At 40.2% G+C, this 23,898-nt stretch overlaps 1 protein-coding gene and 1 non-coding gene across 17 annotated transcripts in view; both read right to left on the reverse strand.

The window, feature by feature from the left end:
* Nucleotides 1–2,834: 2,834 nt before the first annotated feature.
* The window catches only part of LOC124175297 (NAD kinase-like), a 36,543-nt gene continuing 15,479 nt past the window's right edge, over nt 2,835–23,898 (reverse strand). For 5 of the 16 annotated variants that reach the window (XM_046555457.1, XM_046555387.1, XM_046555473.1 and 2 more), the window contains exons 2-9: nt 12,367–12,450; nt 7,829–7,958; nt 7,262–7,387; nt 6,858–7,029; nt 5,585–5,937; nt 4,830–4,912; nt 3,742–3,966; nt 2,835–3,659 (exon numbers count right to left, since the gene is read on the reverse strand). In XM_046555457.1, coding sequence (XP_046411413.1) covers nt 3,774–3,966; nt 4,830–4,912; nt 5,585–5,937; nt 6,858–7,029; nt 7,262–7,387; nt 7,829–7,958; nt 12,367–12,450 — 1,141 coding nt within the window. In that variant the 3' untranslated portion in view covers nt 2,835–3,659; nt 3,742–3,773. Of the gene's footprint in view, nt 3,660–3,741; nt 3,967–4,690; nt 4,774–4,829; nt 4,913–5,584; nt 5,938–6,857; nt 7,030–7,261; nt 7,388–7,828; nt 7,959–11,277; nt 11,340–12,366; nt 12,451–14,883; nt 15,115–15,852; nt 16,150–16,397; nt 16,802–18,044; nt 18,305–19,769; nt 20,009–23,898 lie in introns of those variants that run through there. The other 11 variants (XM_046555439.1, XM_046555447.1, XM_046555432.1 and 8 more) reach the window with 11 other exon arrangements.
* On the reverse strand, nt 20,557–20,628 carry Trnae-cuc. Its single transcript has one exon. It is a non-coding gene; the product is annotated as a tRNA-Glu (tRNA).

The following is a 23,898-nucleotide window of genomic DNA, read 5'->3' on the forward strand; positions in this document are numbered from 1 at the left end:
GCGCACTATATCGACGTAATTTTGCGAGAGAAATCGATTGGGCGCAGTCCCAATACGCTGCGATCGACGGATCAAAAGTTACAGCAAAAAACGAGATCCTGTGTTTTCGACGTTTTTCAGCAGGTGCTTTTTTGCTCGCCATTTCTCTCCTGTTGGGCCTACGCTCTTTTCGCTGCGATTTCTGAGTTCCTGAGGATCCAATTGGTCGGATAAGGGTCATTCAGATCGAATCTGAGACCAAAAGTTTTTTGCCCAAAAAAAAAGTAAGGCTAACCCCTTTGTGTTTTTGGCGAAAATTTTCGCGATTTTGAAAAGTGCTGGAATCAATTCTTTGGCGCACTATATCGACGTAATTTTGCGAGAGAAATTGATTGGGCGCAGTCTCAATACGCTGCGATCAACGCATCGAAACTTACAGCCAAAAAACCAGAGCCTGAATTTTCGACATTTTTCAGCAAGTGCTTTTTCGCTCGCTATTCCTCTCCTGTTGGTCCTACGCTCTTTTCGCTGCGATTTCTGAGTTCCTGAGGATCTAATTGGTCGGATAAGGGTCATTCAGATCGAATCTGAGACCGAAAGTTTTTTGCCCAAAAAAAAAGTAAGGCTAACCCCTTTGTGTTTTTGGCGAAAATTATCGCGATTTTGAAAAGTGGTGGAATGAACTCTTTCATGCACTATTCCGACGTAATTTTGCGAGAGAAATCGATTGGGCGCAGTCCCAATACGCTGCGATTGACGGATCAAAAGTTACAGCAAAAAACGAGATCCTGTGTTTTCGACGTTTTTCAGCAGGTGCTTTTTTGCTCGCCATTTCTCTCCTGTTGGTCCTACGCTCTTTTCGCTGCGATTTCTGAGTTCCTAAGGATCCAATTGGTCGGATAAGGGTCATTCAGATCGAATCTGAGACCAAAAGTTTTTTGCCCAAAAAAAAAGTAAGGCTAACCCCTTTGTGTTTTTGGCGAAAATTATCGCGATTTTGAAAGGTGCTGGAATAAACTCTTTCATGCACTATTCCGACGTAATTCTGCGAGAGGAATCGATTGGGCGCAGTCCCAATACGCTGCGATCAACGGATCAAAAGTTACAGCAAAAAACGAGATCCTGTGTTTTCGACGTTTTTCAGCAGGTGCTTTTTTGGTCGCCATTTCTCTCCTGTTGGTCCTACGCTCTTTTCGCTGCGATTTCTGAGTTTCTGAGGATCCAATTGGTCGGATAAGGGTCATTCAGATCGAATCTGAGACCAAAAGTTTTTTGCCCAAAAAAAAAGTAAGGCTAACCCCTTTGTGTTTTTGGCGAAAATTTTCGCGATTTTGAAAAGTGCTGAAATCAATTCTTAGGCGCACTATATCGACGTAATTTTGCGAGAGAAATCGATTGGGCGCAGTCCCAATACGCTGCGATCGACGGATCAAAAGTTACAGCAAAAAACGAGATCCTGTGTTTTCGACGTTTTTCAGCAGGTGCTTTTTTGCTCGCCATTTCTCTCCTGTTGGGCCTACGCTCTTTTCGCTGCGATTTCTGAGTTCCTGAGGATCCAATTGGTCGGATAAGGGTCATTCAGATCGAATCTGAGACCAAAAGTTTTTTGCCCAAAAAAAAAGTAAGGCTAACCCCTTTGTGTTTTTGGCGAAAATTTTCGCGATTTTGAAAAGTGCTGAAATCAATTCTTTGGCGCACTATATCGACGTAATTTTGCGAGAGAAATCGATTGGGCGCAGTCCCAATACGCTGCGATCGACGGATCAAAAGTTACAGCAAAAAACGAGATCCTGTGTTTTCGACGTTTTTCAGCAGGTGCTTTTTTGCTCGCCATTTCTCTCCTGTTGGGCCTACGCTCTTTTCGCTGCGATTTCTGAGTTCCTGAGGATCCAATTGGTCGGATAAGGGTCATTCAGATCGAATCTGAGACCAAAAGTTTTTTGCCCAAAAAAAAAGTAAGGCTAACCCCTTTGTGTTTTTGGCGAAAATTTTCGCGATTTTGAAAAGTGCTGGAATCAATTCTTTGGCGCACTATATCGACGTAATTTTGCGAGAGAAATCGATTGGGCGCAGTCTCAATACGCTGCGATCAACGCATCGAAACTTACAGCCAAAAAACCAGAGCCTGAATTTTCGACATTTTTCAGCAAGTGCTTTTTCGCTCGCCATTTCTCTCCTGTTGGGCCTACGCTCTTTTCGCTGCGATTTCTGAGTTCCTGAGGATCCAATTGGTCGGATAAGGGTCATTCAGATCGAATCTGAGACCAAAAGTTTTTTGCCCAAAAAAAAAGTAAGGCTAACCCCTTTGTGTTTTTGGCGAAAATTTTCGCGATTTTGAAAAGTGCTGGAATGAATTCTTTCATGCACTATTTCGACGTAATTTTGCGAGAGAAATCGATTGGGCGCAGTCCCAATACGCTGCGATCATCGATTTCCGTACTGAAGGTTACTGACTCAAAAATCGTGAAAAGTGAGGCACACCCCTTTGGATTCCTTTACTCCAAAATGGGGTCATTTTGAAGCACTTCAGATAAGATATCTCTCGTATATATTAACTAGTCAATTTTGCGAATGGATCTATAGATTTCAATGTTGTTTAAAATTCTTTCGTATGCTTGCGCGATAAATACTTCTTCCACGGAGATAATTTCTCTTTTTACAGTTAGAATATAATATGCAGCATTTTGGCTTCGAAGCTGTGCTATTGACGACCAATCGCCTGTAGCTTAGTTGACAATCCTCAAAGTTCCCACTCATCACACGTTCTCCACCCCCGAAATCAGACGAAATGAGGTAATAACACTCCGATCCTTATTAAATAGATTGAGGGTTTCGATTGAATAATAACTTTCGAATATTTGTACAAAAGTAATTTTTATTGAAAACAATGATTAATGGTAAGATTCGTTCAAAATTTACAACAAATTGGTCTAGATGCACCGTTTTATCTCAGTAATGATCAAATTCTACAGTAAATTGGTATATATTCATGTACATGTATACGTAAAACCATTGCATGTGCCCAACAAAATTTCCTAGTAATAAAACATACGGTTCATGACAACAACGTCAAATATTGGGGACATGCAAACTGTGAAAAGTGTCAGGGATGATTTGGCTGTGACCCAGTCGCTGCTGGTTTTGTAATTTTTCATTCCTCATTAACTAATTCAATGTTTTAATGCTTAAATAAATAAAAAAATATCCTCTACCGATCTACACTTACATGTTATTCTATGCATGCGATATAAGTTAGGGTTCTTAAAAATAGTGAACAGTTTTAAGCAACACTTCATGCGCATTGCAATCGAATTTGTTATACAGTAATAGTAAGTGGCATTTATAAAGTCCATATATTGTCTTGGTTCGCTTTAATGCTGAGCTTTCGCGATAGTTAACTTACTTAGTATCTCCCTCTAATCACGATATTTGTTTGACCATGTTCTGACAGATCAAAATCGATTAAACAAGCGTTACATCATTATTTTCATTTTGTTTCTCTGTTTTGTATATCCTAAACTTAATCAGTATCATATTGTATATTCAATCGAATCTGGCGATAAGTTGGTCCGCTTTACCATCCGTGAGCAGTCGAACCTCATTTGGCAAGAGATTCGAATAAACCAGATATACTTCGCCGCATTCATTCATCAGACCAGCGTTGTGTACGATCGTGCTATCTAAAAGAAAATTGATTAAGGGATGTTTGAGAAGAATCTGAACATCTTAAGAAGTTCATCTTAAAATTGAACAGCGTATTACATCAGACAATTGAGAAGAAAAATGCATGACGCCTAGCTGTCGCGATCAAGCGAATCCAAAGTGTCGTTGCTGGAGGAATGCGTCAGATCGCTGAGTTCATCCAAGTGTTTCTGTCGTTTCCTGACATTCCAATGTAAGCATTCCGCCAGAGAATCAAACCAGTCGGTGATTTGATCAGCTGCACAGATGCTGGGTACCGGATAAATTGAAGTTGTTACTCTCAAGCTGTTGGACAGCAAAATACCTTGGTAAGAATTCATATTGTTCATGTAATATTACAGTATTTAAAGTGTATTTTATGCTTGAGACAAAATAATCCTAAGCATATTTGACAATCCTTTCAGTTAATAGCACCATAATTCGATTTTTCATATTATGAATACACTTCAAAAATTTTGTAAAACTCTGAATTTCATTTCCCAATTTTAATCTATGACAACATTCATCTTCCTCCATATGTCTTCTCAAATGAAGCTAGTAGTCTTATTTAATAAATATATCACCATCACCATCCCATGGTTAACATTTCCCCTTCACCATAAAGTTACTCAGGGATAGTATATGGTACGCAATATTTTTTATTCCAGTGTATGAGATTAATAACTAAGGTCACCATCACCAGCACATCAACGTTGCACAGCAGTCTTGACAGCCCACGTCTCGTTGTAACATTAGTAACATACAATGAAAAAATATTCAACAAAGAGAAGAAAAAAATGGCATTTGTGTAGAGTGAACAGTGATAGATTTTATACAGTGAAAATGTCGAAAAAATCTTGATAAAAAACTTTGTCACGGATATATTACGAACGGATTTAGTAGTGTGACCACGGTATATTGGAAAAATTACATGACCACACCCATGAATCGAATATTTGGCTGAACAAATTGAGGATGGAAAAGTGATATGTGACAAGATATAAAAAAAAGTATATCTTTTGGGACAAACCTATCCCCAACGCGAAGCTCTTGCTGGTTACGTCCGTCGAAGGAGACGTAGGCTGTACTGCGAGCCTCGCTGTTGGCCATTATCTGAAAACGATAAATACTACCTGTTAAAATTTCGTCCTAATAATATATTCATTTACCTGTCTCCGTGGAAAAGCTCCTGACGATTTCTTCCATCAAACGATACCCAAGACGTATTTCTGCTGTCCGGTGACACGGATATCTATCATCATCATAGTTCACATCTATTAATCGCTTTCTTTGTCTATTCGTGTAAAGATAACTTTGACACAAAAATAATAAATTTCGACTCAACTAATCTTGACAAAAGGTGCGGAACAACTGATTTTCTTAGCTAATAGAAGCTAGACTTGTTCGACAACATCCAATTGTTAGATTATATCAGTGAATTCTTGATTTAGAATTAACAAATAAGCATAACAAAAAAAAAAAAATATACAAAAATAAAAAGTACATCATATGTTCGTTAGCATGGAAATTTTTTTTTTTTTTTGTTACTTTATGTTAATTTGATAATCCTGCCCAGGAGAAGCAATTTATACACGACTATGCAATTTTGGCTATGCATGTACTGTATGCAACGTCAGTGTTTGAAAATTTTCTTTCTTACACCGGAAGGTTGCGAAGCATCTAATGAAGTGAAAAAAATGTTGATATTACATGTTCCCTATGTTTACGAAAAAACTTGATATTCTATTCGTTTATACTTTTGTGACGACTAAACCTCACCTCAAGCAGTAGTAAATAGGAATAAAATTGGAAAAACCAAGAAAATATTATCAATGTATCGAACCTCTATAATGAGAATATGCTATGACGATACTCCTGGGCAAGAAAACAAGAAATCGTTCTCCTCTCGTGCGGACTGAGATACCTTGAGTTCGACTCCAGCCGGAACAACGATTGGCCTGAAGGACAGAGAGTGCGGACAAATAGGGGTGACCATGATAGCCGGTACCGAGGGGTGAATCATGCTGGCCCCGGCAGCAACAGCGTACGCCGTTGACCCCGTGGGCGTGCTAACGATCAGACCATCTCCTTGGACGCTGGTAACGTGTTTGCCGTCGATGAACAAGTCGATATTCGAGAGGTAAGGCGAGGGACCTCGGTCGACTACCACCTCGTTCAGTACCAGAAGGTTCGTCGGTGGTTTTGCCGGTTGTCCCTCCTCGCCCTTGCGTATGATTATGCAACGAAGACGGCTCCTCAGAGTCAGCGCCGCATGACCTGATAAAAATTCAAACAGAGTTGAGCCAATTTATCGCAAATTTAGTTATACTGATATGGTTGAATCGACAGGCAAATCATTTCTTAAAATGTAACACGGTTACAGCAATAATCTTTTCCAACAATATTTACTCGCCAATGCAGCCTGGCGCAAATTCTCATCCGCCGATGTTTGATCAAAGCAAATTGGTAACGTCAACGACGATCTTGGTAAGGGATATGTAATGAAACGATGAATAGTAGTACGTAACACGCAGTGATGGTGAATCTGTTTTTTCGCTTGTTATCATATTTTGTCAACACTAATTTAACCGGGAAGCCCGTATTATCGATCAGACTGCCGTATTACAGGTACATCAGAAATAACCGTACTACAATTCTCATTCGTTGCGCGATCAAGACGTGTCCGATAATTTTCATCGGAAACGAGTGACTTCTCTGATTGTGAGATCATATTCGTGACCCGATGATCGAAGTCTGACGTGTTTTCACCCAAGACGTTTACTCTCGTGAGCTCATCAGGTACGTCAGATCGGCGATTCTTAATCTCAAACAACGGGTTGGATTCACTTCCGGCGATTTTATCGCTCTCTAAAAATTCACCCGTGGACTCTTCAATGTCGAAAGAAGTCAGCAGAGGTACGTTAAAGTGTCGCTGACACCTGTTGCCATCCCATGAACAGTAAATTTCTGATGTATCGATTTTCACCTCCGATTCACGCCGATTATTTATAACTTTGCACGAATCTTTCTGGGCAGCTTTCTCGGTTTGAATCTTGTACGAAGTGCCGCAACTACGGCTTGAATATTGACGGGAATCGGGACGCTCTGCAGAAGAGTAGGATGCTGGGTAAGGAACGGGAATGAAAATAGACGTGAATAGGTATAATACGGGCGAATATTCGTTGGTGAGTACTGACCTTCTAGGACGTTGGTGACTTGCTCCTGAAAGTTGTCGAACTCGAAGGGTGTAAGAAAACCCAAGGAACCCAAGTGAAAGGCCATCACAGGCGGTACGGACTGTTGAAATAGGAGGCTGGCGTAGAGGAGGGTCCCATCACCACCAAGGCAGACGATGAAGTCGATACGGTCCTGCAGAGAATCTCTTTAAAATCCGAGAAATATTGTAATTAACGTTTCATCGAGGTTACAGTGAACTACTCCAGGGCGAAACATGTGAAACGCCAAACGTTTGAGAGAATAAATGCTTAAAGAAAGATCCAGAAAAGACATACGAACGTATCGAATTAGGTTCACTTAAATATCAACTACACAGGCATCGGGATATCATCTCTCGTAGGGTTATTACAACAAATTTAAGAACCTGAAGATCGTCTGTGCCGTCTCGGAAAGTTTGAAGTCTGTCTCGAACACCTTGGAACCTGGGGTCCCGCGCTAAGGCGGGATCCTCCAGGACGGATGCTTCGACGAAAACCACCATCCGTTTCTCCTAAAAGAATACAGAGTTTGCATTAATTGGCAGATAATTAATGTTTCGTGATTGGCAAATAAAATATTCAACTTCGTTATAGTTTTCAAACAACAGCACAGATTGACTTGAAAATTATAAATAATACATAAAAAATAAACTTATTCCCCTTATAGACTTGAAATCTCATATCTTCATTCTTTTATTATATCCTAAACTTTAAGACTTGGCTAGATTAGACGCCGACAAGTAACGACTCCTTTTTTTCCACGCAGAGAGTAGGATAAATTTTGCAACGCTATCTTAACCACGGAAATGAGCACCATGAAACACATGGAACGGCAAAGGGGTAAAAATTCAAAGGGGAAGTATATACGAATAAATCTTTGGTCTCTGAAGCCAGATCTCGGATAAGCATCGACCGAACAAGTTAAGGAAGAAAAGAAAGAATTTCCGGCTTACCTCGATCAGCCATGTAACCAGTTGAACGAAAGGTGGCAAAACTGACGAGTCGCGGACCTTCTTGATGACGAGCACCGTTAACGGTGGCTTGTACCACGTCAGCCTCTGAGACGCGGGGTCCTGGATGGTCCTGAAAATCGTTCCGATTATTAGATCAATGAAATTACGAGGCAAGCGAATATAATTCCAGAAAGAATCCGATGTATGTTCAATCGGGTGTACGACGCTTGAAATTAATTCAGGTTTATTGTAATGAAATGTGAACGCGATGAGTCTGCTATTACATAATATTGACTACCAATGTGCGTGACAAGTTGGATACTTATGGTCACGTGGCGGTTTCCGGTGAAGCAGCTAGCGGACAATAAGCGGAATAAATTTCCTCTTTTTTCTCGAATTTATTTCTCCCCTGCTTTTTTTGATACCAACGCACCGCTGGATTATGACAAGTGCGTTGTCACCGCGTGAACTTACGTCACCACATATATACTCGACTTCTAAGCGCACGTCAACGATTCTAAGGTATAATTCTACCATGTGACAAATACATAATTCATGGGCGCACGTAACGTTACATACGTAATATTGACCAGTGAAAACTCGAAGTACGTCAAAATAAAACAAAATCGAATCGAGTCGAATAGGAAACCAATTTCTTTTTGTATTTTCTGTCTCAGTGTAGCAGAGAATAAAGCTGCAGTGAGTATCGATATACTGTCTGAAATGAATGCATGAATGAATGAAACGGGTTTGTTTAATCTAGTTATTAATACAAATGCAAATTCACGCGGAATAATAAGTCAAAGAAAGAGACAAGAAGAAAATTTGTTATAAGTAACGTTTCGTCTCTTTCTTCCGTTGGAAGTGTTTCGCCTGTTACCAGTTGCATTGTCATTAACAGTCTTCAATTGACAGCGATGACATAATCTATGCTTCTTTTGGTATTGTTTAAAGCAAGTATAGAGCTGCTCACGATAAGTCAGTGGCTTATTACCGGGCTTATTGTGAAACGTTTCGTTGAGCGATTCAAGCGGCATTCTCGACCGTATAAAAAGATTATGAATATTTGGAATATTATCATAATGAACTACAAGATAATGACTGTAAAATATGTAGGCCGTTAGAAAGCTCGAGCTTTCAAAGCAAATTCACCACACGAGAAAACTTGGGAAGAACTATTCTGGAATATTCAAACAGGAAATAGTGACAATTTCTCAAATCGATTATGTACACGTGTTAGACTTGCTGGACAAGACTTAACACCCAATTACCGACGCATAATAATCTATTGCCCGATGATCTTGGGCAAGAAATTTTATTTTACGATACCACACTGCCAGATAGTCGTACAATAAATTTGCTCGTCGAATGAGAATTGGAAAAATCTGGCTGTGAAAAGAAAATTTCGCTACTATTTTTCGTTTCTTTTTAAATTATGTTTAGCGGTATAGTATCTGTTAAGTTAATATTTTTGTGGTACGGTAAAGTAATGAAGTTAAATTTATAATTAATGAAACTTATGACGAAGGCGTTCGCCTTGAAAAACGTACATAATTGCAAATAATTAATAGAATTTGACAGGGTATCTTGGCTGATCAGAGCGTATCCTACTATAGAGCGTTTCTTACATGAATTACTGCCATTAATGAACCTCGCATTACATTAATGAGCACACAATTTGCCAGACGTCAATCAGCCGCACAATATCCTTGAAACCTAAGAGCGATTGATATTTGTTTGTCTCGCATGCGTTATGACTGTAATATTATAGATAAATTTAATTCATCGATAATTTCAGTAAATAATTCATTCAACCTTTGATGTATTCTCTTCGCAAATTGACAAAATTCTTCGCGATTAGTGTAAGAATCATTAAAATTAACGAAACATCATCCTCTTGCGAAACAATTTAGAAATTCTTCGCAGTGATCAATTATACTTATGTCAAACTGTCAACTACTGTTTCATTTTTTGGTTTTTTGAAAAAGTCAGATCAATTATCAATGTTTTCAATTGTAGGTTTCTACATTGGCCGGATTCACCTTGCTAATTACTAGTATTTCAATTTCGTATCATCGATTACAAAGCTACAGGGATCCGAACCCGTGAAAATCGTCAAATGACTCGACATTTCGAACGATTACACATTTTTCAAGCGAAGTATTATACGAATATTACAGGTACCTCGTTACGTTCGATGTCACAACACCGTTTCAGCCCTGAGCTTTCCCGCAGAAAAAGTACTCATGCGGCACACGATTATAACAGCACTTAACCATTACTCATCATTACTTTCACATAAATAACGTTGTTATAATCAATGATGGATAGATGCGGAGGCCTTCGAGCTTCGAAGGACACTTGCACTGCGGTAAAGAACGTGTCTAAACGATCGGTTGCGATTCCCCGGGACGGTTTTCGAATTTCAATAGGTACATACTTTGGCTGAAAACTTGTTTTTCGAGCGAATCAAAAAATTGATTTCTAGAAATATGGCAGTTCGGCAAGTTGACGCCGGTCGATTCGCGAACGAGCCTTGCAGATTCGCAACAGCCTTGCGTTTGTTACGATTACGCGCGGCAACTGTGAATCGATTTGACCACCATCGGTGTAATATTATCACACGAGTGATATTATTTCATTATTTATAGGTTTAGGATCGAACGGAAAACGCTTGACTCCGAATGAACGTACATAATACATAGAGTAAAGTTTGCGTATTGCTGCAGCGCGCAAGGCGATGTAAAATATTTATTTGATATAAATATTTGCGATATAGCTTTGGGCAAATGTCGACACAAGGACGCCAGACACGGTACACATAAATTATGGAAGAATGCGAGTGAAATCGTGTTGAGAGTGTCGATCGGAGGTGTTCAATCACAAAAAAAGTGATTGGAGAAGACTTTCAAACATGTGTCTATATTGTACTCGCAGCCGAGAGTTCACAAGATTAAATAAAAATGTTCACGGAATTTGATAGTGAAGTAATGCTTCTTTTTTACCGTATATTCGCTGACCTCTAATCATTCAGCTATTTTCTATCACCCGTCCTACGGCAAGAAAAGCACGAAAAGAGGATGAAAACAACTGTGTTCGTAAACTCACGCCTGTTGACTGTGCATTTTGCGTGAATCCCATAGTCAGTTACGGAAATAAAGCGCAATAGCCGGTATAAAGAAATCACACAAGATATTAAAATTTGGTCAGTAGGCACAATGTTATCTGTTACATAAAGTGGTCAGCTTTTTTTCTTTTTGATCATTACGTCTTTCGTCGTTCGTTTTATTTTATTTTTTGTTTTATTTTCGTTCATGAATACCAACGTTGCATTAAATGCACTGAAATGAGCGAAACGAGGTGTTGTCGAGTCTCGTTCCGGTGCACCGTTGCAAAAGCTGTCCGTTTGACGTGCACGGTCAAAAGTCAGGATATCATGAATTGCCCACCTGACAGACGGCGTCCCCACCATGTCGTTCACCAACGAGAGTCGTGGCCCTACTGTCGCGTCCGATGAATTAAGTCACACTTTTTTAATGTCAAACAACTCGGTATCGCGCATGCGCCTCCGTATACTCGTTGCAGGTCTTGAAGAAAACGCGGAATCGCTTCGCCTTGTTAATACTGCTACACATACACGCATCTAATATCGATGATAAGCCCACGCGACAATATTATAAACGCACTCACTTGAAAATTGATATACTTTTACACGCATCGTCGAATACTGTGATTGCGATAAAATGTGTCGTGGAATTGCTAAGTTCTTTGCTTTTCTTCTCGCTTTGCGCTCATTGCGGTGAACCGTAGCGATACGCAAAATGTCTGTAACGACTTGACTCCGGATGGAGAATCGTCAAAAAAATTACATGGTTGCGCACAAATATAAAAAAAAAAAAAAAAACAATTTATAAATTATTGGTACTTCAAAATTTCAAAGAACATTTGTCAACGTAACTATTTCTCGTCGCGATTCCTGTAATTTTTACTTTTCAAAATTTCGAGTATTTTTTTAGTTTTTAGTTTTAATTTCACACATCCTTGATTCAATTAAAGTTCGTAAGTATTCTTGCAAAATTTGCACCATGATGCGTGAAGCTGTCGGAAATTTTCTTTTTTGGAATGAAATTCATGTGAATTTTGATGAGCTCCAGTAAAATTCGCACGAGTCCTTACAGATTTCAAACTACACAAAATCAAAAAGTTCTTACTGTATATAATTACTGTCCTGCGCGTAAATTCAAAGGTTCTTTTTCCGCGTCTCGTTTTGCAGTTAACAGGAATAACCGATTGTTTTTCGATCTATGACGTGATTGTTTTCAGGCAAATTGAAACGACATGAAGATTTATGAATCCTGCAGCGTATTAAATAGAATTGTGGAACGACCGAGTTATCTTTATTCGATGGGTGTAAAATAGTTCGATATTGAAGCAATAGTGCCAACCGTATACAGCACAATTCGACGCATGGTTCTATACGAGTATTGACGAAAACTTGAAACTTACGAAATGCAAATTACGGGTATACGTGTACTTACATGACCATAGCAGAGTTCTTCATTATTCGACCGCATGGCCCAAACTGTTGGATCGGACTCGGAGCATTCAGGCTTCTAGTTCTCCTGTAACAAGAGATAATAGAAAACGTCATTAGAAATGTTTTTTATTAAACAATCGAACAGTGATAAAATTGGAAACAATCAAGATCAGATAGCTGTAGAGCTGTGACAAATTGTCTCGACACTCATCGTCAAAGCTAGACAAAGGTTATGTACATATTTATATAACAGGTGATTCAAAATATTATTATAGTCACACTCATCGTCAAAGCTAGACAAGGGTTATGTACATATATTATTGAATCTTGGTGAGCGGTCATAGAAATGTAAAACGTATTTTCGTTAACGTTTCGGCCCGGATATGGGCCCTCTTCAGAACGATTAATTTTTTTTTTTTTACCTCAAGTTCTGAGGAGGGCCCATATCCGGGCCGAAACGTTAACGAAAATACGTTTTACATTTCTATGACCGCTCACCAAGATTCAATAATATATTATCTACGAGGTCGAGAATTCTCACCCTTCACTTTAAAATTGGGTTATGTACATATTTATATAATAGGTGATTAAAAATATTATTATAGTCATACATATATTACAGTGCACTGACGGGGTGTTGAAAATTATTTTACACAATACATTAACTACGTTAAATTGTATTCTGTTGTAGAAGTGTAGATATTGGTATAAGGTGACGATTGGCCCGCGATAGATTGGAAATTGTTGTAATTAATTTACACCGCATGGCATGTTATCTCACCTACCAAGCGTGTAAAATAAAATGTGATATTTTCGGTACGAGTACGATACCCAAGAGTATCAATCAAGTAACTGAAACATGTTTTTTAGCTTAAAAATCATAGGTACTATCTAGCTGTGTAGTTTTATCGATACAATTTATACAAATTGCTGTGTTACCCGCAATCTGTTCCAGAATGGTTGATAAATTATCTGTTATTCTTTTATTTGTGAGTCGATGAGCACGTGATAGCAGCGTGTACGAACGTATGCAGAGACCCATCGAATGATACCGCGCGTGTGGTGGAAGTCATTCGAAGCCAACAACCGATTGACCTCGGTGACACGGCCTATAAATTCACCAAATCTCTGCACTTGCAGCGCGTGACTAAGATATTTTGCTTTGTTCTTTTACCAAGCTGCAAAAACCGTACGAACGATAAGCATTTAATTACATACTTACTTAACGTTTCGTCGTTGTTTGAATAATGGGTAAAATGCGTATTGAATTGAAAATGTGCTCCACGGGAATATTTTCTTTACATTTGTTTTTACATTTCTTTAGGACACTGTAATATATAACGTATGTGGAATTAAAAAATTTCTCCAATCCATTCTCTTCTGTTTACAACGTCTATTTTATAAATACTTGTCTATTAGTTTGTGTCACGCAATGAAACGGTGCTTTCTATCGGTTGATTTTCGAGCTCAATTACAACCGATCGTCGCAACATCAAAAGCGATCAAAAGTGCTTCAGACGATTATCACAGATTATAAAGACAGTTATAAACTACAATTATTGGTGGGAATAAAATTGAGTAATATTGAGTGAAATTGTAATTGTGTGCTTTATCGCTGTAGCGAAAAAACGAGAAGGTCGAACCGTATCTAGTTATCAAGTTAGAATCGTTCTTATGTAAGGTCTCCAAAATTCAATATCATGATTCCGTTTCGTTGAGTCGAAGAAGCAGGAATGGGAACGTTACCTCAAAACTCCACCTTCGATCTTGGACTGCCCCTCAATCTTTCAATCTTTGTCAGATTGATATACCTTACGATTCCCACCTAAACACCGGTCGCGTCTAACCACAAGACAACGTCCATGTCAGTGACTGTTGCATACGAAAACAGCCTCATGATTTGAGTTTTCACCTTGGCGCAACCGTGCACTCATTATGCATATATTACCATGTGGAAAAATTTAAGGTCATAATATATGCTTGACAAAAGTGTTCGAAAACTGCGTGAGAGACGATTTTATCAATAAGGAACAAGGAGGTGTAGTACTAGGTGCAAATTCCACTTTATGCACGTAATGCGTAGAGTGACATGTCGAGTCGATGATCCATCATCCTTGTAAGGCCGCCGAGCCGCACATGGCGCTCCGTATGAGGTAAAATGAGATACGAATGAAAAAGAATTTTTTACCTTATTCCGGATCTCATTTCGAGATCTTTGACCGACACATCGCTTCTGTGATCGTGAGTAGAATACTTAATGAGAATTGTCGGCACTTGACGACGAAATTTGTGCTCGCAAAAAGGTCATTTTAACACGAGTAGTCTGCGGTAGTCAGTCTGCAGAGGTCTGATTGATTAGAGTTAAATGTCACACATAGAAAAAGTGAAAAATTTATGAAGGAAAGTGAATTGCGCAGTCAGAATAGGTCGTTCATTAGACCGTACGTATTCAAACCGAACTGACAAGGGTATGGAAAACGTCTCGGTCGACGAGATGAGAAGAGATGTTTCAAACTACCTGAGAACCCTGTTCCGAGGACTTCCTAGCGGGAGTCTTGCCAGTCCATTCTCGAGCTGATCAATCTCGTAGGAGCTGTCCGCATGCCCGTTGCTTTCGACGACTCGGAGAGGAGGCACCTGGTCTGCCATCCTACGTTACAGTGTGTCGAACGCGTGTCCGAAGTCCCAAGCACGAAACTCACCTCAGTATCTATCCGTCACTATTCGATTAATCACTATATTCGACCGTCTTAATCACAATCATTCAGTATCGAGCGCGGAAGGAGAATGAAAATAAGAAGGAGAAAATTAGCAACCAATAACTCATAAAACAAACCGGAGGTCAAGGATAAGAATCTAGCCGCGAGGATCCGGTGTCGTAACGAGCTGCGGTGGAATCTTTTTAAACCGCGACGTTTAAAACTTTACGACACGGTACACTGGTAGGATTTTTTCGTTGTTTTGCTCATTCGTCTGGACTTTTTACATACATGTAGATTTTTCACTGGTGTATATTATAGCTGAACAAGAACATACTTAATGCATCGCTTCGAGCTGAGCTTGGAACGACAGTGGTAATCACGTGTGTCTGTGTGTGTGTGTCTTGGATAGCTACAATGAATACCGATGACAGAAGAACGCGTACGGCGAAGTCGTGAAAATTTCATTTGTAACAGAGTTTCGGGTAAATTTTGATTAACAATTACGTAGGTGCCTTCAGGAGTCGTGTAAATTTCACTGCGAATGGAGCAAAGCAACGATTAATTCAAACTATCGCAAATGGGGGACGTGTGTTTTGCACGAAACACTGTGCAAAAAAATTAAACTGGTAAATCATAATAATCGGAGGATGCGAGCGTGCGGTGGTAAGAAAATTCTCTTTGTAATAAATTTTCACGAAACACGGGATTAAGCTGATCGCAAAACTACCGCATAAATGGGCGGACACCAGACAGTAACAAGGAAATGAATTTAAATCGTAACGAACGATATTCCGTCAGCTGTAGATCCGATCGTCAGCACTTCACAAACCGATTACGGCCGCGATGTACAGAGGTTTCGCAACTGCGTTGCACACCGGTTGTCGTCGTTGGCGTATAACGAAAACTCGCTGCGGAAACATCGTCAGTGCGATAAAATAGCGGAGGCACCTTCACAGATCTCGCCTGCTTCATTCCAGTCTGACGATGAACTGAGAAGCCCCCGGCGTCGTCGCCGATCTCGAGGACGTAGGCGTCGTCGCTGGTCGAGTCGTCCTTGAGAAGCCTTGGTGGGACAGGAGTTCCAACGAAACACAACGCAATTTCACCTGATCTCCAGTCACTGTGCGAACCGCGACGCAAACTCGCGAAAAGCTTCGATAACCAGGAGCTAGAGCGAAGCGCGACAATTTCGAGCTCAGTACCGAGATTCCGATTTATCCTCCAAGTCGGCAGCACAAAGAAACGTCATTTTGCTGATTGCGTGTGCGACAAGGCTGATTGCGAGAGAGATAGAGAGATAGAGAGATAGAGAGAGAGAGAGAGAACTCACGCTGATCGAGACGGAACAACTCCTTTTCCTTAATGTGCTGCTCGACCACTGACCACTGACCGACTGACCGGCGACCAACACGCGTAATGGACGGAAACTTGCCGAGAAACGCGTTTCACTTGAGGGGAACCCGCCACTGGGACTCAGGGCCCCTGTTGCCGGTTAACTCAGAAACGATTTGCCCCAGGGCGGTGGGCAATTAAGGAATTCCTCGGAGATGGCCGACCGTCCCGCCGACCACGTGACGATAACGCGAGGCCTCGTGGTGACGGCTATAACCGGCGGATACGGGCTTCAACGACGATGGGGAGATAGTGTCGGACCGGTGGCGGAATAAGCCATTCGTATGTGACGAAACTGTTGTTTACACGAGGCGTTTACGCCGTGGAAATCAGCCGCGGGGCATTCGGATCACAAATTATACTCGCCGCGAACGCGTCGGATCTGAAAGTATGTACTGTGGTGAAAACACATTTTCACACGACTTTTCGTCTCGTCGTAATTGGGTTGTTATACGCCCCTGATAACAGCTGGCGGTTATTACTTCGCCTTGAGATGTAATTAACTCGAGGATAATCATTACGACGTATATATGTGTGACATAACCTTCAGGGTTTTTGTATTTCATGCCGGAAATTTTAAACTCTCACCGTTCGCTGAACGTGATTCAACGCAATGATAAATCGTCTGCGAATTTGTTTGCCGTCAATCTTTTCCAACTATCACCTGATTCGATAACCAGTTTATTACCCCCAGGTGCATAGAGTTTAATGAGAATTCAGTTTCATGTATGATGAAAATGTTAATAATGAAATTTGCATTTTCCAGTTTGAAGAATTGGAAAAACTATGAGAATCTATCGACAGAACTAAGAATACAAAAATAGAATACTCGTACGAAAAATATAGAGTTGCGAATGACAAAACGTTTACACGCACAATCGAGCTGAGAGTTTGTAATATTATCTACAACTCGAAGTTTTCAAGTTAAGCCCGTTTAGCACGATACACTCTTGTGAGATATTGTATGCCGATCACTCGAGTCAAGCGGAATCGAGTTCGGCTTTCTCCTGATCGGCGGAGAAATCTCTAGGAGAAAGAATGGCGGTAGGAACGTTGCTCGATATTATCTTATATCAGATATACCGCAAGCGTCGCGATGATTGCACCCAAAATGTTAACACAAAATGTTCACAACACATTACGAACAAGGAACTCATTATTCGCACCAAGGCGGCTGTTAGATTCGCGAAAAACTAGATATCGCAAAATATATCAGCCGACGTATCGACCGCAGGTGCGACGTAAAACGCATTGCGAAAAGTAATGAAGCATTTGACGCGTAGCTTGTATAATGAAGTAATCTTGTAAGCTACAAGAAACATCACGCTTATCACGCTGTTCGAGCTTCGGACGATGCGATATTAATTATCAGTAAGTTATGAGACGTTCTACAGCGTCAAACAGTCGCCGGTAATATCGAATGGATTATGAGATTCAGATTGAGATATTCGTCTGCAGTTCATATAATTACAACTCGTGGATCAGTTGCAGATCTATTTGGTGCCCGTGCATGGCTAGGAAAAATATATAAGATGATTTATCATAAGAAAATATTCAATTTTTGCGCAACAATGTCCGTATTTACCTTTTATATGTATATACGTTGAGAATGACAATGTTCTTTGCGAAGTGGAACAATGTAGAAAAAATTTGCGCAGTGAGTCCAACTTCAGGAAAAACTGCTGCTTAAGACACGAGTTTTTATTTGAAGCTTTAATTGTGCAGTCTGGCAAATTTTTTAAACACGAGTAGCAACGATCATCTTGCAAAAACGTACGACAAATACGTTCTGCAATCCGAGTAACCCAACGGACGTGTAGACGTTAAAGATAACCGCGACCAACTGCGTGCTGCGTCAAATTCAATGGCACGCTGAAGATATCGTTCTATCGCTGAATAATATATGTGCCAAGAGGGTAGAACACGAAACAAACAAAACTAACTGTCAGCATTTTCAATGAGTGAAATATTGTGCAGTTAAGAAAAAAACCACGACCTTTTAGTGCTTGATTATCACGAACTAATGACGTAGATACGATACTCGCCGACGTTGAAAACCACCAGTAAACATATGCGCTGTGTAAAAGTCGATGCAATAATAATCGTCGAATAAATTGGATAAAAGCGGAAGTCATATAACTAGGCAAGTAAGTATTTTTTATACTTGATCGAAATATCCCGATGTAAGCAAGTGGAAGTGAAGAAAGCAAGCAAGGAATTCACTCTCGCTGTTTTACCACATTTTGCACTGAATCAATTCATTCTCTTGCTTGCCAATCGATCATCACCAATTATCCTTTGCCGAAAGCGAAGGGCTCTAGTTATCGTACTTTCTAATTACAGTAACGAGGAATTCGTACACATGTACCGCAGAGTGAGAAATCTAGCTCGCGTCATTAACCGCAGCATAGTTCAAAATAATGCTAGTGCTTCGGAATTTATCGCAACCCCTAAATTACACGGTTTCGTTTGTACCCAGATGCATTTAATCTCTACAACAATTAACTTTAATTGAGGCGATTGGTATCTTGTTGCAATAGTTACTAAATGATTAATGTCCGATGTTTGACATACACCTTGAAAAACAGTTTACAAAAAGAATTCGAATAATTTCACACGAAGTGTAATCGATGATACTATTCGAACAGGTCTTTCAAGTTTATCTCTCAAGTCCGTGATTAAGTAATAATTCAAGTGAGTTGAAGTGGGGTCAAGTCACTCGAGACCGTATACGAAGTAATTTCGAGCCACTCAAATTGACTTCAAGTTACTCAGAGACGTCTGAAGTCACGAAGACTTGGAGAAAAATATTGCTGCAGTTGTGTAGTTAGTTGCAAGTGTTTGTTAACGAGTATAATATAAACTTATACCGTGGAAATTGGCGCAGGTATGTGGAAGCTGTAACGTACGCGCCTTCACCAGTCTTCGGTGTTTAAAGAGAGCGGCGTCCAATAAAAACAACGCACATGCCGGCGTGTAAATTGCCTCGAAATTTCGGGAATACCTTTCTCCTTAATGCAGGATCCAGGTGACCCGAAGTCTCGCTGTGTGGCTTGGTGGTTCTAACTACATGAGAGTTAAATCTTCCGAGCCTTCGTAATAACCTCTCAAGTAAGTCACTCGGTTTGGAGAAGTCGGGGAACTTGGCAGATCCAGTCAACTCGGCAGAGTTAAAAATAAATTTTCCCAACCTGTATCATCGTCCGAGAGATAGAGAGAGTTGGCCCTGTTCTTAGACAAAGTAGCCGGTCTAGTTGCGGGTCAGAGGGGCCAAATACCCAACGAAAAGGAGAGATTCAATTTTACTCACTGCCGGAGCAGACGACGCGACAGAGTTTGCAGGTTGTCTCCTACCTTAACTCCATCTCTGCGTCATCGACGAGACTGGTACACCTGGACAACGAATCCATTGATTGCAGGCACGTCGTGCGCGCGACGAAACAGGTTGACTATCGGAACGGAGTACGACACTTGTAGCACCTCCCAAGTATCACACTACAGGTTCACCTGCACAATCAGCTCTGTGCATCACTTTTCGACGACACCGTCGTTTCGCCGTTAGAGACGCGACGCTTCTGGCGCATCACGGATACTTCGAGGCGGTTTGCGTTCCGACGCACCGTAACGTCTGCGCATGTTCCTCAATTATCTTGGGATCAATTCAAGGGGCCGTTACAAGGAACGCGGGAGGAAGTTCCCTTATGGAAATTGATCAACCAACTACAATGGAGATAGAGAAACAAATGTGAAGACAATTTTTACACGACTTTTACAAACATTGTCGCTAAAGACTTGACATTTTATGATCGACAAGTGTTTACCGTTTGTAGGTAATTGCTGGGTGTTAAAATTGTAACTGAAGCGAAACAAAAATAGATCACCGTCTAAGGTTCGCACGGAACACATGTGTGAATTGGCAAGAGTTCTGCATGGTCAGAGAAAGAGTGGCATCGCGTTATACTTTGATTTCTCAGGTACTCGTTTTTGTCTAAATCGATGTGGAGCCAGAACAAAATCTTTGAGGTAAAAATAACCAGGGATTAAAATCGAGCAATAATTTTAATAATAAGTGCAAAGACAGAATTAAGAAAAAAAAATTCCGGTACCGGGAATCGAACCCGAGCCTCCTGGGTGAGAGCCAGGTATCCTAGCCACTAGACCATACCGGACGTTACGATGGATACGGGACGTAATGTATACATTTTGAAAATTAACTAAACGAACAGCGTGACCTTCGACTTTGAATTTTTCAATTACACGAGAACGTGACCCGATGGTGTTTTCTCTTTTTTCTTTTTTTTTTTTGTATATTTTGCGCTGGTAGTTACTCGTATCAACTAACAAAGAATTGAGAATCTACGGCGATTGCATCATAAATATAAAAATTTCAAATTAGTTTGCAACAACAGCAACACCAACACCAAGAACAACCTCAAGCCCGAAAAATATAGGGTTGAAATACCAGTAAAAGAGGACGATGAGACGGTGAGCGCTTACGCAAAAAGATCGGCGAGAGAGGTGTAAAAAGCGCAGCAAGAGAAACTCATGCGTTCATGGACAGCTCCATGCACTACGCGAGAATAGTGGAGCGGGAGAGCGAAAAAAAAAATCAGTTTCCCGGCGCTCTCAGATATTAAGCTCGACGATTTACTTTCAGAGCGGTGATTCAGGCGACAGCGGCTCTGGAATGCAGTTAAAATTCGGTAAAGCGACGATCCTCGCAGAGTACAGCTGGAAAAATCGACGAGTGAAGATATCGGCGGGCGTAAAAGTGCAGACAGATCCGGAACTGTACCATAACAGGTCGGACATCATCGTGATGATTTGCGATGATTTATTGACCCGGTTGTCATAAGGTTCCGTTAAGGGGGGAAACCAGTTTAGACCGATCGAAAAATCTTCTTTTTTTATTGCATGAATCGTTAGTATAACTATTCAAGAATATGTGGTCAAAATTTCAAAGCAAAATTCCCATTAGTTCGAATGCAATGAGCACTTAAGTGACCGCCCGTCGGTTCTGTGAAGAAGCGCACGGTAATTATAACGGAGCGGTCGCCCAGGCCCTTCTTTTCCAGCTACCTGCCTCAATACCGCTGTGCTATTGAATAATAGAATGACGCATATGAGCAAGAAGAGGGATTGCTATATGGTGCTGGAATAGCTGATTAACCGGTGAGCATTTTTTATAATTAATTACTGCCTTGAATTTCTCGTTTTCGCTACATTTTATTTCAAACGCGTTTTTCTCGAAACGACTTTTTTTCGACCAGCGTACATTCTAGCTCAAAAAGTTATTGGTCAATCGTTCTGAAATTTGGTGTAGATATTCTTTATTCAATTCCACGTAACATGAACCAAATTCGGGGATTATATTGTTATTAAAAATATATGTTTTTATGCAAGAAAGATGAAAAAATATAGTATAAAAACATGACATTGTGTTCAAACACCTCAAAAACATGCAATTTTCAATTTGTTTGATCAAAATTAGGTTCATATTCTTAGAAAATATGTTTTTAATGAAAAAAAAAAAATCCTGATGATTACAGATAAAAACTGCGACGTCAGGGATGCACGCCAGCCAAATGCTCGGATGGCAATCGCCCATAGACTGCACGCGGTAACTCCACTATTTCCGGCGGAAATCGTTTGAAAAAATTTTAAAGTGTACTTGAAAACATAAATAAAATATCCTCCAAGTTTAAACAATTTGTGATTATTCCTTCCTGGTTAGAAAAACCATGAAATACAGCAAAATTTCGACCTCATCAACCGGTTTCCCCCCTTAAGTCAATAATCGGTTAGAGGTCAATAAAATTATTATAAAACCACAGGCAAAGATTGCAGCCAAAGGAATATAGATCAAAAACGTTTGCTCTATTCTTGATATCGAAGTATAATCTGACCCCGTATGATTTACATAGTCTTCTCGTGTTTCAGTGCATCCATGCATAGTTCGTACGGCAAGTTACGCCTGGAATAGGTTACATTTAGCACGGAACCGAAGTAAAGAATAAGCCGCTCTGTTATAATCGTTGACCAATCATCAGGCAGACGGATATTCGCAATGGAAAGTACCTAAGGTCATTGTCAGGACAGGAGCATCGCGTGCCTTAATGGTATGGACTCGATATTTTGGAGCGGGAATATTCCACGCATTAATAAGCAACCAGCAGCGCGAGGAGATGTGAGCATGTATAATGTATTATATACATGTATATATGTATATGTAGAGTGGTTAACGCCTGCCTGGTATCATATTGTGTAGACGTCGAGCTTGCCATTCGTCAATTCAAATTCACCCGACAGGATAAATCAATTTGACAGTGATTTATCGCCAGGTCCAAAGTATGGGATCAAAAAAAAAAACAAAAAAAATTTCCAAACTAACCATCCACCACTCACAATTAGCAGAATCCAGAATCAAATGTTTGTAAAAAGGAATCGAATGTCTGCGAGTCGATAACTACAGGAGCACGAAATTAGTACAATCGTCATACAATAAGTGCTGCAAACGTGCAATTTTGTGATATTATAACATGCAGAAATTTTCCTAGTTTGAATTCTTTCAACGGAAATCCAAACAAGTTTCGAGATTTTATGAACTAATTTTGTGAGTATAGGCGAAATATAGTCAAAAGAGAGAGTCCCGAGATTGGCTCTCAGCGAGGGTTTATACTCGCCGCCGGAATTCGAGTCACAAAAGTGGGGTTGAGAGCTTTGGTTGCATGGAAGAGGTTTGAGGCATGCGCGCGCAGCCGCTGCTGCTTGACCCGCCATCTGCCGGATTTGCCGCGCAAATTACGAATGTTCCAGTTTATCCCGAACGCACTTCCATCGGTCATTGTTTACGGTATATGAATTTCATATTAATTCGTACGAACAATTTGATATTAGTACAAATTGTATTATTTAAATTATTCCAATTATCCATCAACAATTTTAGCGCCGGTAAAAAAAATCCTCAAGCCTTCTGGCTCACGGAGTATCGGCAGATAACTACGGATGCCGAAAAACGATATGGAGATTCGCGGTAGCCGTGCAAAACACTGCTACCGGAAACAGAATTAACTAACCAGGCAATTGCACATGGAAAACGCAGGCTGGTCCATTACAGCTATAATGCACCTCTCGGCAGCCAGCAAATGGCTTTCTATAATATACTCTTAACAGTGGTATAGAACTTTCATACATACGACGGCTCTGATAATTATCATTCGCAAATCTTGAGAGTACACTATAAGGCATCGACCATGGGAAGGAAATTTTATCTAAATTCTTACGACCTCGATAGCGATAAGAATGAATAACTCTTTCTTCGCGTTTCACGGTATTTCGCGCACAAATTTTAAATGGAACAACTTTTTGAAACTGCACATAGCAATGTTGTTCAAACAGTTTCACCTTTTTGTTAATATTTTCACAACGTTCTTTAGAGA

Source organism: Neodiprion fabricii, chromosome 1, assembly GCF_021155785.1.
Source record: "Neodiprion fabricii isolate iyNeoFabr1 chromosome 1, iyNeoFabr1.1, whole genome shotgun sequence".
Lineage (NCBI taxonomy): Eukaryota > Metazoa > Arthropoda > Insecta > Hymenoptera > Diprionidae > Neodiprion > Neodiprion fabricii.